Genomic DNA, 16,795 nt, shown 5'->3' on the forward strand with positions numbered 1-16,795 from the left:
GTTTGAGGGCCATGGGTGCAGGCATTGTCGAGTTATCACTCGGACAACCTTTTACCATTCCAGGTCACTGTGACCTTGACCTTTGGCCAGATGACACCCAATAACCATAGGGGTCATCTCCTGGTCAGGCCAATTCTCTAAGTCAAGTTTGAGGGCCATGGATGCAGGCATTGTTGAGTTATCAATCGGACAACCTTTTACCATTCAAGGTCACTGTGACCTTGACCTTTGGCCCAATGACCCCCCAAAACAATAGGGGTCATCTACTGGTCAGGCCCAACCTCCAAGTCAAGTTTGAGGGCCATGGGTGCAGGCATTGTCACGTTATCACTCAGACAACCTTTTACCATTCAAGGTCACTGTGACCTTGACCTTTGGTCTGATGACCCCAAAAACAATAGGGGTCATCTCCTGGTCAGGCCCAACCTCCATGTCAAGTTTGAGGGCCATGGGTGCAGGCATTGTTGAGTTATCACTCGGACAAGCTTTAAAATTATTTTACCATTAAAGGTCACTGTGACCTTGACCTTTGACCCGATGACCCCCAAAATCAATAGGGGTCATCTACTGGTCAGGCCCAACCTTCATGTGAAGTTTGATGACCATACGTCTAGGAATTGTTGAGTTATCACTCGGACAAGCTTTGGTCTACCGACGGACCGACCGACCGACATACCGACATGCCTGTGCAAAGCAATATACCCCTCTTCTTCAAAGGGGGGCATAATTAAAACTATGCTCCCTCCCTTCCTCCCTCGCTCTCTCTCTCCTCCCTCCCTCCCTCCCTCCTCCCTCCCTCCCTCCCTCCCTCCCTCTCTCTCTCTCTCTCTCTCTCTCTCTCTTTGGTGAACGGTATTATTTTAAACTTATCATGGAATCTAATGGACTTTTATCTCTACAATGGAGGCATTCAGTGTATTGCAGACAATTTTTATTAACACCATTGCATTGTAAGAAGTTCTCTTAAAACATGAATGGCTTTTCTTAAAATTATTTCTGAGCACAAATCTCGCTATTGTTGTGTACAGTAGAAATAGTTCAAGATGATAGCTGTGCTTACAAAACATTGCCTGTTTGTTGAAAAGTGAAACAGATAACAATTATCTTACATACTTGTGAAAATATAAAACATTTGGCTACCCCGTTCTCCTCTGATAACACAAGAGCCCAGACTATGTTAAGTATCAAGATATCTCTTACATTCTAGAAAATGATAAATTTAGAGTAAGATTAAGTACAGAATGATGCTTAAACATTTCACTTCAGAATATCTCCTTACGAATTCTGTATAAAAATAAAGATTTCAGTGCTTGATAAAAAATATGGTTAAATAAATGATAAGCACAGTTATCAAAAATGCCAATTTCAACTTAATAGATCAATTAAGAAACTTTAAGGGCAATGATACAAATCAACAACTCTGCCATCTTCAAAGAAGATTTCCATGACATATAACCATAGTAAACAGACTGCCTCTTAGCAGAATGTAAATGATGTTATAAAAAGATATGTGGTTTAAGAAATCATCAGAGAGATCAAGGAAAAGTATGTAGTCATTCAACCATTGGCAACAATGTTTCTGGCAGTGTTTCAAAAGTAGCCTGTGTTATTTTCCAGCTGTTTTTTAGACCAACTTTTTTATTAAATCATGCAGTGTTCCCAAAAGGTCCAAAAGCTTATCTTCAAAAATGTCATACCCCTTAGGCTAGAGCGCCATAAGCCTGAGAAAAGAACTTACTTCTGACTGACTTGGGCTTTGATATATCAGGTCCTCTTTGATAAAACTAAAGATTATTTTTAAACTATCTTTAAAAATCAAGCAACACATAAAAGCTGCATAATTTTCATAAAAGTTTAAATATGGGTCATTGGAAACTCAAATTAAATTCCCAAGAAGACAGTTATCAGAAAATCAACAAAAAATGTCCATTGCTTTAGTAAGCCCTGCACACTTATCAATTCACTATACTTATAGATTAATTTTATCTCTTTTGAATACTGTAACGAATGAATACTCTCACAGTCTTTCTTAATGATAGATGGGCAGAGCTCTTATACGTTTCTGACCAGCTCAACTGAAAGAAGCTCTACAAAATATATTCCACCAATCACCTACCGTCTGCGGGATCAGGGAGGATTGTGATCTCTGTCTCTGCCCTTGATCCCAGCTTGCCTCCCACTGGTTCCTTCAGCACCATATAGAACCTTTTTTGAGATTCATATAGAGAGTCGTTAAGAAGCATAACTCTGCACACATTCTGGCTATCTCCCCTGGCAAACCTGACAATACTGCTGTGGTCTGCAGGGCGAGTGATGAAGTCAGAAAAGGGTTCAATCTTGCTGGTAGGTGAGCCTCTGGCTGTTCCTATATGAACAAGAAATTTCATAAATTGCTTGTTACATGATGCCATTTAAAAATTACAAAAAAACCCACTAATTTTAAGGTAGAGATTTTATATCAATGTAAAGCTATTTGCTTATGGTGTGCAATTGAGTGAATAAGTGAAATACCCTATTAGATAAAGCCTTTCGCCATCCTTTTGGATACCATTTTTATAATCAACTGCAAAAATTTCTTTCTCTTTTCTGACTGATATTATGCATATATATGCATAGGGATGAAAATATTGATATTCACCCCTCTGAAGGAAATCCAATATTTAATTAGTCTATTCAATGTACTTATTTTCCTACCATCCCTGGTGAGGCATATGACAGTGAGTTCCTGGGAAATATCCCCGGTCCGCATGATGGGGATGTCAATATGGCTGGCATTCTCCATTACCTGGTAGTTCAGTCCCTCAAAACACACCTTTGCCTCTGAAAATAATAATATTTATTTGAAGAGTTGTGTATTTTCTGATTTTCAGTAAACTTCTTGGAGAAAAAACAAGCATGTCCAAGCACTCCTCTTTATTGTGTATTGTCTTATAAAAAAATTAGTTCAAATTTCATATAAAAAAAGTTGTTTTCTTGTTATGACCAATGTTATGACCAACCTTAAAATTGATGTCCAGCCAACTACGCAGCTATGACAATGCTGAATATTTTAGATTGAATACAATCTAGCAAAACTAAAGGAAAACCATGGATATATGGTTTTAAAATAATATGAAAATCAGTATTTAGCCCAAATTGACCATGATGCAAAAACTGAGATGTAAAAATTTGTGTGGTGTTATACATCATCCTGATTGTATAGTGTTGTCTGAATTGACTCACCGTCTTCTGCATCATGCAGGGTGACCATGGCAACATAAGGATGTTCAAGGACAGCAGAAAGGGGGTTAGCAAGCTGCAGTGTTAGAATCTCCTCTCCCTCAAATACATTGTCATCCTTAATGGCCAGTCTCCACTGCTTCTCCTTCTGACCTGCAATAGAATATGAAATGTTGTAGGTAACCATGGCAACACAAGGACGTTCTAGGACAGCAAATAGGGGGTCAGTGAGCCATAGTGCGAGGGTCTCTACTCCCTCAACCACATTGTCATCCTTAATGGCCAGTCTCCACTAGTTCTCTGTCTGACCTGAGATAGAATATGTCATGTTGTAGGTAAACATGGCAACACAAGGATGTTCAAGGACAGCATATAGGGGGCCAGTAAGCTGCAGTGTAAGGGTATCCTCTCCCTCAAACACATAGTGCTCCTAAATGTCCAGTCTCCTCTGCTTCTCTGTCTAACCTGAGATAGAATATGAAATGTTATAGGTAACCATGGCAACACACGGATGTTCCAGGACTGCAGATAGGGAATAAGTAAGCTGCAGTGTTAGGGTCTCCTTTCCCTCAAACAGATTGTCATCCCTAATGACCACTTTCCACGGCTTCTCTGTCTAACCTGAGATAGAATATGAAATGTTATAGGTAACCATGGCAACACAAGGATGTTCCAGGGCAGAATATAGGGAGTAAGTAAGCTGCAGTGTTAGGGTATCCTCTCCCTCAACCACATTGTCATACTTAATAGTCAGTCTCCACTGCTTCTCTGTCTGACGTGAGATAGAATATGAAATGTTATATGTAACCATGGCAACACAAGGATGTTCCAGGACAGCAGATAGGGAGCAAGTAAGCTGCAGTGTTAGGGTCTCCTCTCCCTCAAACACATTGTCATCCTACATGGCCCTTTTCATCTGCTTCTCTGTCTAGCCTGAGATAGAATCCGATATGTTATAGGTAACCATGGCAACACAAGGATGTTCAAGGACAGCGGATAGGGGGTCAGAAAGCTGCAGTGTGAAGGTCTCGTTTCCCTAAAAACATATTGTTTTCCTTTTCTCCTATGCTTCTCTGTCTGACCTGAGGTGAAATATTAAACTAGCATCATGAACATATTCCAGGACAGCAGGGTGTCAGTGTAGTCTAAGGGTCTCCTCTCCCTAAAACTCATTTTAATTTTTGATTGCCAGTCTATCTGCTTCTCTGTCTGACTTGAGGTCCTGTTACTGTTACATGTACAGACACTATGCATAAATGAAACCACTGCAACAAGTTATGTCTTCTTTTCCAGGATTACTATCATCTTAAAATGTTTCACTCTTTATATCTTGAAGTATTCCTATATCATCCGGATTACTAACAACAGAAAACTTATATTTTATATGAAGATATATTCAAACCTGGGTTAAACTGGATCATCTGAGCAAATTGCCTGGACACATCTGTACCAAAGGACGCAGTCTTCTCATGCACCTCAACAGCTAAAAAATAAAGTAAAATACTTGTATCATACTAGTAACCAAGACTCTAAAGACTTGTATTATATGAGCTTCAGTATTCACATATACTGTTCATACATAAGGTCGAGTTTTCATACTTTTATTCAAATGAATTAAATCATGTATCAGGATCAGTTGCCTGAATTCAAGTTCAACTGAAAGGGATTACAAATAAAACAATATTAACATATTGTTTAATGTTTATTATAATGCACATATATTTTCATTAACATAAACATAATTAATAACCTTAACTTACTGACAAGACTTGTTTCTCCAAGGTAACCCCTTCTCTGTAGGGTGACATCGATGTAGCCATCTGTCTCATTACCATGGTAACTGTCAGTCTTGAAAGATAGCCATGCCCACTGTAGGTGGAAGGGTTGGTTTTCCAAGGAATGGCCCTCTGAAATTATTAGTTTGAACTTTGGAAATGGAAATTGAAAATTACATATAACCCTCAAACTGCTATTGCCAATAGGTAACTGCTTCTAACCTTCAAAGTCAACCAGTTTACAGTTCTGAGAGAAAAGATTAATAATTATTGCTACTTTGGATCTCTTAAAATACCAACAGAAACACCCTCTACCACGCTCATCATTTCCATGGTTACTTGTGATTTACTGGGTAGCATGATTGTAGTCATGGTGACCCTGCAACCTTCCAAAGGTTTTAAGTACAATATGAGATAGATCATGATGAAAACTTTACAACTGCCTTCTGCCAGAGAATTAGGAGACAGGATGTTTTAAAAAAAGCAGATGGAATTCAAGTAATTACAATCTCAACACCTTTGGAATCGTTTACTTCCAAAAATTAATTAAAACGGAAAATAGCAACTTTACATTATTGGTATGACAGAGATTTATGACTTCTTCTGACATGCAATTCAAAATTGAAATTCCCCAAATAACTGATATTATCTTGTAATTTCTGGGACTTTCATTTCATAATTGCCTTTATTTTTGTTGGGATAAAACACCTTGAACCATGCAGCCAAAAGATATCAACATTCTTAGATATTCTTTGCACTAGTTCTGTGAAAACTTTCAAAGGAATGGAACAAAAACCCTATCATTTCTTATCGACAACAAAGATAATTGCAACTTTCCCTTGTGCAAAATTAAATGTAGAAGAACATTATAAACAGCAGCAAACTGAGCATATCTAAAATTAGCTCACAAAAATCATCTTTTTGGAACCATTTCAAAGCATCTGGCTAAACATCTAGATCTGTAACTCAAAACAAAACAAAACTATGGGAGGTGCAAAATAATTATCTTTAAGTACATAAATCCTGAATTATTCTGATAAACAAATAAGATAAGATTATTTCTTAATGAAAAGTTATGCAATATTCTAGTGATATTTTTGGATAAATCAGGAATTCCTTTGCTAATCCTGTGATAGGATGTTTGCAAATAATAATAATGAGTACCAACTGCTTCTAAATGCATGTTGTATGAGATTTAACAGACAGAATTATAAAGAAATGTGATAATAGGGATTATTCTGTCATAATAATGAATTGCAGCTGGAGATATTGTATTACATGAGCAAAGTAAATTGTGTGAAATTTAGCATGTTCCTATAGCAAAAACAAGGCACAAAGAAGATGAGTTTTATGATGCACATCAAACAAAGAACTGTTTCTTTACAGTGAAATAACAATTTGATATATTACACTGTTTTAAAATTTCAGTCTGAACTCTCACTTCAAAATCAAATAACAGCACCCTTAGGGCTCAATTTAAAGATGTCAAATATAAATTATGTTTAATTAGCATTTGGCGCAATTTCTCTGATAAACTACAATTAACATAATAACAACAAAAGAAGGTTTCTTTCAGTGAATGTTCATAATATTGACATTTCACCTCATGAACATGGAAGGACAAAATATTTTAGTCATGGCTTTGCCATTCCTGAAATATAGCTTTTGGTGCCCACTGGGTGAAATATATAACAACATTAAACTGAAACAAAAATAAAACCCTTCTCTATTTATAATTTCAATGGATTATCAGTATTAATAATGAATGACTTAAATAATGGTCATTGCTTTAAATATTTAACCGTACCAAAGATTTTTTGTGTATAAGTTTGAAAAGTAACCATCATGGTGTCATCAATGTAAAGTCACTTTCATATTTATCAAGATATATAATGTAATACACTGTACCATTATAAACAAATCATTGGAATGTCACCCCCCCCCCCCCCCCCCACACACACTGCCCTTTACTCCACCCCTAAGCTACACCCCACTCATACAACAATAATGTTTTAAGGTATCCTCAGGTTTCCCCACATCCGACAAGACATGTAAAACTTCATTTAGATTTGCCAGCACATTGCAGCATAATCTGCAGAGAGAGAAATCTCATAAAAATCATCATTTAATGCAGTTTACAAATGTGATAGTTTGCCTATAAAAGTCATCATGAATTTTACTAAAAATGAGGAATACATTTTTATAGCCAACTGTGTGTGGTATTGAGATAAAACTCAGACACCTTAACAGCTTTATGTTCTGATACAAACAGAGAAACATGTCTTGTATTAGCAGCCATTTCTCATGCAAATTAGTTAAGTGTATTGTATTATTTATATTTTAAAACAAGTATTAAAATACACATCTTAAAAGAGGAAAATAATTAAGTTTTGAATTTGGAAATGGTTTCCGAAGGCTAAACATTATTTGTAGGTGCATTTGTGTGGACATTCAGAACTATAAATAAGTGCATGCACTTGCAATAGCATGACTATATTTAACACTATCAAATTTAGTATGGACAGCTTTGTGCACAAGTACATGGGTAGATTAATTAAAAAAGCGACTTGTAGAGAACACTAGAACAATAGTGGTTAATAGAGTGCACACAAACAAGGAGATCAAAGTGAACCAACACACTGAAACAACTGGCACAATAGAACAACTGGTGCACTAGAACAACTGGTACAATGGAATAAGTGGTACACTAGAACAACTGGTGCACTGGAACAACTGGAAACAACTGGTGTACTGGAACAAATGGTACACCAGAACAACTGGTACACTGGAACAAATGGTGCACTGGAACAACTGGTGTACTAGAACAACTGGTACAATGGAATAAGTGGTACACTGGAACAACTGGGGCACTGGAACAACTGGAAACAACTGGTGTACTGGAACAAATGGTACACCAGAACAACTGGTACACTGGAACAAATGGTGCACAAGTGCACTGGAACAACTTGTACACTAGAAAAACTGGTGCACTTGAACAACTGGTACACTGGATCAAGTAGTGCACTAGAACAACTGGTACACTGGATCAACTGATGCACTGGAACAATTAGTGCACTAGAACATCTGGTGCACTAGAACAACTGGTGCACTGGAACAACTGATGCACTAGAACAATTGGTGCACTAGAACATCTGGTGCACTAGAACAACTGGTGCACTAGAACATCTGGTGCACTGGAACAACTGGTGCACTAGAAAATCTGGTGCACTGGAACAACTGGTGCACTAGATCATCTGGTGCACTAGAACATCTGGTGCACTAGAACAACTGGTGCACTAGAACATCTGGTGCACTAGAACATCTGGTGCACTAGAACAACTGGTGCACTAGAACAACTGGTGCACTAGAACATCTGGGGCACTGGAACAACTGGTGCACTAGAACATCTGGTGCACTAGAACAACTGGTGCACTAGAACATCTGGTGCACTAGAACATCTGGTGCACTAGAACAACTGGTGTACTAGAACAACTGGTGCACTAGAACATCTGGTGCACTAGAACATCTGGTGCACTAGAACATCTGGTGCACTAGAACAACTGGTGCACTAGAACAACTGGTGCACTAGAACATCTGGTGCACTGGAACAACTGGTGCACTAGAACATCTGGTGCACTAGAACATCTGGTGCACTGGAACAACTGGTGCACTAGAACATCTGGTGCACTGGAACAACTGGTGCACTAGAACATCTGGTGCACTGGAACAACTGGTGCACTAGAACAACTGATGCACTAGAACAACTGGTGCACTAGAACATCTGGTGCACTAGAACATTTGGTGCACTAGAACAACTGGTGCACTAGAACATCTGGTGCACTAGAACATCTGGTGCACTAGAACAACTGATGCACTAGAACATCTGGTGCACTAGAACAACTGGTGCACTAGAACAACTGGTGGGTGCACTAGAAATAATGGATGCACTGGCACAATGATGGTACCAGAACTATGGAGGTTGGTGCACTGTGAGTAAAATAAATTGCTACACTGACATTCTGGGTGCACTAGAATGATGGATTGCCTCTTAAGGTACTCTGATGAGACAAAATATCCACTTCTGTATATTTTGCTAAAATGTTAGCAAAAAGGCCATGAAACAGAATGTACCATACTCATTCACACCCTCCCAATGTCTAACAAACGAAACATCATCTGCATGGGATCAACTACCTAACTTCCTCAGCAAATATCTGATTGCAATATAAACAACTACATGTATCTTTTAAACAGAGACAGTCTGAGATTCCTCACCGATGGACTGCAGTATAAGAAACTGGCACCAAACATCTTTGATGTTTGTGACTTTAATGAAAGTTTTCAACACATCGACAGTTGTAAACTCTGACTTGTTAACAGACAAATTGTTCAACTGACACAAGTCAATTTCTACAAAGTTTCTACACAAATTACTTGTGGTTTGCAAAAATCTAAGCAAAAAGAAACAAGCTAATTTTGAAGTGATTAGTCTGGTCCAGAATATGGCATCCACTAGTCATTTTCAAAATTTATAAAAGAAGGTTGCCAAGGATTGAAAATCAGATTGTTCAAATATGTATTATATGGCATGTAAAAAGTGTTAATTTGAAATCCATCCAAACGATGGAAACCAACCGACTAGAAACTCTTAAAACTGCAGACAACAGACTAGCAACAACGAGCTTTATCTCAATCATAAATACATTAAATGCCACAATATCCAGATATCTGCACTTTGCCATGAAATTTCAAAAGTAAAATAGATAATCCCAAAAGATAATAGTGTAACTAATGCATAAAACAAATATTCCTTCATAAAAATGCCAGGACTGCCTGTAAATACAGACAATGGTGAAATTCTCTGAGACCTGGAAATCTGTAAAACATACACCATAGGTGAGAGGGCTGGGCATTTACAAATGTTAATGAGGTGCAAGGATAATTTTGTGTGTATAATTTTCTTCTCATGAAACTCCATCACACCAATTTGATCAAATTAATAGTCTGAGTTGAAGAGAAAGCAACTTTTCTTTAAAACATTTTTGTTATTTCTGATAATAAATGTTTATAATATAATATTGTAGACATTCAAAAGCAATTAGCATGTAAGTGTTGTACACATAAAATTTTACATAAAATCCACTGAGGCGGAGTTATATAATGAAATACATTATAAAGGGAGGTTCATTATAAGTGAGTCAAAGCCAAAAGAACTTAAGGACCCACATTGTTATTTTATTTTCAAAGTGAAAAAAAACATCAAGCTCAGAAGCCTTAACTATCTGCCAAACAAGTGTGTGAGGTACTTGACAATGTACCGGTATCAGCAATATATCAGCATCCTCGAACAAGAATACTTCATTCTTTGTAGTATTAAAGCAGAACAAACTAGTTTGGACATCACAAGCAAGCACTTATAATTATATTACATAATTATTTTAGCCACTTATAAATCTTGATATGTATCTTCACTTATATGTAGTCATAGAGTCCCAATGCTTCATCAACATATCAAATTACCAGCTATTGCATTGAGATCGTTATAAAATATGACAATTTGTTTACTTTTATCTATTTTTTAGTAAAATTGAAACAAAGGTAGATTATGTAACTAAACCTTCAAAGACCATGATACTTATAATGCACAAATAGCCAAGTCAATAATAGACAAGCAAAAAAAGAAGGATTTTTTTACATATGACCTGCAAGCATGACCCTATAACCTTTGGCCTACAGACATGGGTTTTGTACATTGCAGGTCTTCACAAGGTGATCACTTGTGCCAAGTTATTAAGCATGGCCAAGTAACAGCCCAGATAGGCCAAAATACACAGAATTTTGTACAGAAAACCCTCAAGTGTGACCTTAACCTTTGACCTACAGACATGCATGGATCCTCAGTACACAGCACACCAATATTTCATGGTGAACCCTAAGTCTTGTGCCAAGTTATTTCAAAATCCCCCAATCCCTGGTCATGAAGCTGGGACAAGCCAAAAGACAAGTAATTTTGACCAATTCCATCAGTGACCTTCCTGTTTGACCTTGACCTTTGACACATACCGACATGGGTCTTGTATGGGACAATTCCTGTCTTCTTATGGGGACACTAATGTGCCAAGTTATTTAAAATATGCAATGCATGGCCAAGGGTAAGACCAGAACAAGCCAAATCTGGACAGATGGAGTCACACACACACACACTTCACCAAAACACCACTGTGACAACAATGTCAAGCTTAGCAAGTGGGCTCAACAAAAAAGTTACATATTGAATGATCCCTGAAAAGAGCACACAACAATTATTTTGATATTAATTTCATGTTTTAAAATGTCATGATTCTGAAGCTAGGGATATTAATACAAACATTAGGCCACACCAAATTAATGGTTCGTTCTTCAGATCTTTACCCAAAAGGATTGGAGCGAGCGAGTGAAAAATAATTTATAAAAATTCAATTTTGCCAGTTTTCATAAAACCCGAAGCGAGCGAAGAGCAACTGTAAGAAACATCAATTTGGTGTGGTCTTATATTTAAATTTGAAACATCACAGTTTCGGAAATCAGGAAAAAGGGTTGCAGCTTAAGGAAACATTTTAAATCCTTAAACTAGTGGTAAAAAATATTTTGTTTTCATCTGGGATTTCATTTTTTTCAAATCTGCTAAACCTATATTTTGGTAAACAGCAATAAGCTATTATTGACTCAATCAGGTGAATCACTAACTTAAAACAGAGGCTGTTACAGTTGAGAAAATATAATCTCGACCATAAATGCATTTAAAAAACAATCCAGCAATTACGGAAATAAAACTACGATCTATTTGATAAAGGATGAAAATGTATCTACATGGAAGTAGATATTTCAACTGTACAAGTGGTAAATTTTCACATGGTTGATATCAAACCAATAAAACTACAATTTCAGTGTCATTTTTACAGCATCTTTATCATCAAAAATTAGACCATGAGCTACAGTGTTGAATTTCATTGATCACAAAAAAGATATATAAGCAAAAACAGAAATGAGAATGCTTAGAAATATAAAAAAAAAATGTTTTAACGGGTTTACATAGAGGATTATTGTTTGTTTCAGTGTTTATCAAGATAGCAATATATATTTTACAGAAAAATCATAAAAGGTTTTATTTCACAAGTGATACCAAGATATTTACTTTTGGTTTTCATAAGGTAATTAACATTATATATTAAATACATGCATGCTATATTTAATTATATAGTGCTGTTTTTGCCAGTTTATATCACTTTCTATAGTATGTCAGGTGACAGCGTCTTGACCAATGAAAAGGGCGGAAATATTAATCAAGCAAAGCTTCTTTAAACCGACAATTTACCAGTCTGGACTGACTTTGAATGTTGGTCCAAAACAGCAGTAAAAGATGTAGAAATTGTAACTAATATACAAACATTGTTTGCCATTCACACATCCCAAAATAAGACACAGGGGACATCCATATTATTTGAGGAAATATTATGAAAAATGTTTGCCATTGGGAACTCATGACTACGGTAAGTACACCCATAGTGTTAGACCCACTTTTCTTGACCAAAACAATTTTATCGTCATAATATCTTAACAGTTTCTTTATTTTCTTTTAAAATTATTTTGAGATACTGAAAATGTTATATATCTGTTGAACTGATTCTTTTATTGGCAAAAAGAACAATAGTACCATACTAAATCTTTAAAACATATAAGACTTAATTTTTTATTTCATATAAATGTGTTATTTTCAGTTCTGGGTACAAATTAAGGTATTTTTTCACCACATGTTCAAGTCAATAGCCACAGGTTCTATGAATATAAAATAGAAATAAAGAGCTGAGCAAATATCTGTAATGGGCTTTTCAGACCTAAAAACATTTTTTCTCATGTTAATTTGACAGCCATGGCAAAAAGGCAAGAGTCAGAACAATAAAATTGTACTCAAACCTCTGTAAAAGTTGCATCTGTACTTCGCACTCACAGTTTTTATTTGTATTTTAAGAAAAAACACCATTATGTAAATTTCTATTATGGATGTAACAAATTATTTATTATCCACTGTGTTTTATAATCTTATTTCTTTTCAAACTACAAACATTATGCACATTACTTTGCCATTTTTGACCCATTGACTGACAACTTCAACAGCTCCAATAGCAGCACATTCTATCAAAATCTACACTTTAATAACCAAAAAGCAGGGATATATTAATCCTTTGTCTTTTGTAAAAATAAGACCTATCATTAATTGCATAATGTTTTTTTGAATATTTCTATAAAAATAAATATTTTCCTAAGTAATTTTGACAGACCTGATTCAACCCATTCTCACTCATCAGAGGTTCGATTGTGATAAAATCATTCAGGTGAAGGGTACCTAACTCAGGTGAACAAGAATGGATTCAACCCTGATCAGTTGCCAGATGATTGATTAGGAATACATTCAAAGGCTGTTGATTGAGTTTGATATAAATCTTACATGGTAATTCAATCAGACCTTCCTAATGCAATGGGACAAGGACATGCAATGGGGATATAAAACCATTAGGAAAACCTCAGGGTTGAAAGCCCTTTGATCAAGGTCCGAGCCTGCATTTATTGTAACAAACAAACCAACACTTTCAACTCAGTCCTCTTTATCTTTCATAACTTTAATTTTAAAAATTGTCTCCCTTTTTCAAAGGGATGATAAATTAATTAGAAATATGTCAGTCTTTACCTAGAGACATCAATAGTCTGAAATCAATTAGTTTTTTTATCAGTGTGTGTATGCCTGCAGTGATAAATTGCGTCCTAAATGCTATGTCAGAAGTCAATATATTGCTTCTTAAAAAGACTTTAAACACATATTACTTCACCATTTCTTTACCATTTTAAATGAAACAAAGCGCAGTCTACGCTGCTTACAGAGCCCCGCCTTGGGTCTTTTATCCAAGTTTGATTAAGATTTATTAAGTTTCTTAAAACACTTTGACAAACCGTCTGACGGAGCACTGTCAAAACATTATTTTGGAAACAGGTTTGTCAAAGTGTTTGATGAAACTCATTACCTTATCAAACTTCGGTAATAAAACGAAGGTGGGGCTCTTTAAGTGTCGTAGACTGCCCTTTGTTTTATTCAAAATGGTGTAGTTAAAGAGAAGTTATCTTTATTTAAGTCTTCAATTTAAGCAAAAAAATGCCTTCTGATGTAGCATATATGACGTAATTTATCACGTGGTATACACACACTGTTGATAGAAGTTAATAAATTTGACACACTGATAAAAATTAGCTCAGAATGGCAAAATTTCAGATGCTGTTTTTCCAAATGAGTGACACTTTTCCCGAACTTATATGATGTCTGGACCTAACATATAAACTGTAGTGTGCCTGACTTAATATCATATTATTTCCATCAATTAGAAATAACTTTTCGGTCTACTCAATTCTTGAGATCTTCAGGATACCCTGTTGGTTGCTGCTGAAGAAGCAGCACAGCAGACTGATTCGACATCCTGAGATAAAAAGGAGGCTTAATATGACACTAAGCCTACTAAAGGTTTGAACCTGTAAACTCCCGCTTGAAAAGAACACTCTTAATAACAACTGAGCTATATTATTATAATCATTGAGGTTGACCAAGCTCAAAATTTTATCCAAATGCATATCATATCCCACAAATAAGAATAACAAAGGCAATCGGGCACATTAAAGGAATTTTGGATTCTGAAATACAGATTATACACATAATGCATTAAGCTGATTTTTGTAAATGCAGGTGCTTGCATAATGTAATTACAAAGATCAATGAAAGTTTTGAAATCATCTTTTTGAAGTCTCAGTGAATTAAAGAATGAGTTTAATTACAGAAAGTAAACTGATGAGGCTGGTTCAGTTACAGAGAATTCTCCCACCTCAGATAAGTAGATCCAAAAATTTGACCATGCTAGATATTCTTTTCTCCCACCTCAGATAAGTAGATCCATTAATTTAACCATGCTAGAAATTCTTATCTTGCCCACAGGCGAAGATAAAATGCCCGGATGGAACTCCTTTTAATGGTCACCACAGTGCAATTACCTCCCTTGTTGAAGACTGTCGTCTGTAGCGCATCATGGAAACCTTGTCTTGTCGCAATATTTAGAACGCTAGTTAATTATTTCTCGCTTCAAATGTCACCAGAAAACAGTTTTCACGCACCTTTCAAGAAATAATACTTCACTCTTCTAAGAACTATTTAAAGACCGATCAGACCATTTACATACTCTGAATCACTGCGCGAATATCCATGACAACCACAAATTATCGCATATCCGTACGCAATTATTTTCACTAAGCACAAAAGAGTTCTAGCAAATAAATACATTTTTACTTAATTTTGTTTAACTGAGATGGGAGAAAAAGCATCTACCATAGCCGCTCGTGTAAGATAGGTTCATCCCGACCCTCGCACAGGGTGTTTTGCGGAAACTCGGTAAACCTCGTTTCCACAAAACACCCTACGCTCAGGTTGGAATGAACCTATCTTACACTCTAGGCCATGGAAGATACTAAATATAATCTTGCCCAAGGGCAAAGATAAAACAAGTTCCTGTATGGAATATTGTAATCACACAGTAACCTCCCTTGTTGAAGACTGTCGTCTGTAGCATCATGGAAACTTTGTCTTGTGGCAATATTTAGAATCCTTATTAATTATTTCTCTATTAACCTGATCTGAATCACTGCGCGCATATCCATGACAACCACAAATTATCGCATATCCATACGCATTTATTTTCGCTACGCACAAAAGAGTTCCAGCGAAAAACTATATTCTACCATATAGCCGCCCATGTAAGACAGCTGGTTCTTCCCAACCCTGGCTCAGGGTGTTCTGGGGAAACCTGGTAAACCTCGTTTCGGCAAAACACCCTAAGCTCGGGTCGGGATGAACCTATCTTACACTCTCGGCCATGGAAGATACTTATAATGTCATTTAATTCATAGTGTGGATGCATAAAGCATCGATATAAATAATTGGCACCTGTGAGGAGATATTGTCCAAGATTTGCAGTAATACACTTAGAATTTAACTTATTCTTGCAATGTTTAACTTAATAGGTTTGTTGTTGATAATTATTTTACCAAAAAACTTATATCAACAGTAAACATAATATAAACTAGAGATATCACTAAATGTGATTAATAACTTTCTCTTGATGTACTTTACCATTGTATGAAGTTTAATTAAATTCAATCCCGTAAATTTCAAGTTATTCTTCAGACAAGAAAAATTAACAAAGGACAATAACTATGTTATTAGTTGAAATAGAGTTATAGTTAATGTACACTGCACTTCCACTCATTGCGGTTTACCATTGTATTAAGTTTAATTTAATTACATCCCGTTGATTTCAAGATATTCTCTCGACTAGAAATGGTAAAAAGGGCAATAACTCTGTATTTAGCTTTAATAGAGTTATGATTTTGTACACTGCACTTCCTCTCATTGTATTAAGTTTTATTAAATTCCATTGAGTAGTTTTTAAAGTATGCTCCTGGCAAGAAAAAGTAACAAAGGTCAATCACTCTGTAATTAGCTGAAAAAGAGTTATTGTTCTTGTACACTACACTTCCTAAATTTGTGCTTTAACATTGTACTGTGTATGAAGTAAAATTTGATTCCATCCAGTAGTTTTCAAGTTGAACTCCAGACAAAAAAAAGTAACAAAGGGCAATAACTCTATAAAAAGCAGAAATAGATTTAAAGTTCTTGTTATACTGCACTTCCTCTCATTGTGTTTTACCATTGTATAAAGTTTTATTATAAT

The 16,795-nt window shown here is 36.0% G+C and overlaps 1 protein-coding gene across 1 annotated transcript in view; it reads right to left on the reverse strand.

Moving 5' to 3' along the window:
• LOC128227783 (extracellular matrix protein 3-like) overlaps positions 1-16,795 on the reverse strand; it is an 86,739-nt gene that overhangs the window by 17,004 nt on the left and 52,940 nt on the right. Inside the window, exons 3-7 of the mRNA XM_052938632.1 lie at positions 4,980-5,126; positions 4,622-4,702; positions 3,223-3,372; positions 2,695-2,820; positions 2,117-2,365 (exon numbers count right to left, since the gene is read on the reverse strand). Coding sequence (XP_052794592.1) covers positions 2,117-2,365; positions 2,695-2,820; positions 3,223-3,372; positions 4,622-4,702; positions 4,980-5,126 — 753 coding nt within the window. The remainder of the gene's footprint in view (positions 1-2,116; positions 2,366-2,694; positions 2,821-3,222; positions 3,373-4,621; positions 4,703-4,979; positions 5,127-16,795) is intronic.

Source organism: Mya arenaria, chromosome 3 (assembly GCF_026914265.1).
Source record: "Mya arenaria isolate MELC-2E11 chromosome 3, ASM2691426v1".
NCBI lineage: Eukaryota > Metazoa > Mollusca > Bivalvia > Myida > Myidae > Mya > Mya arenaria.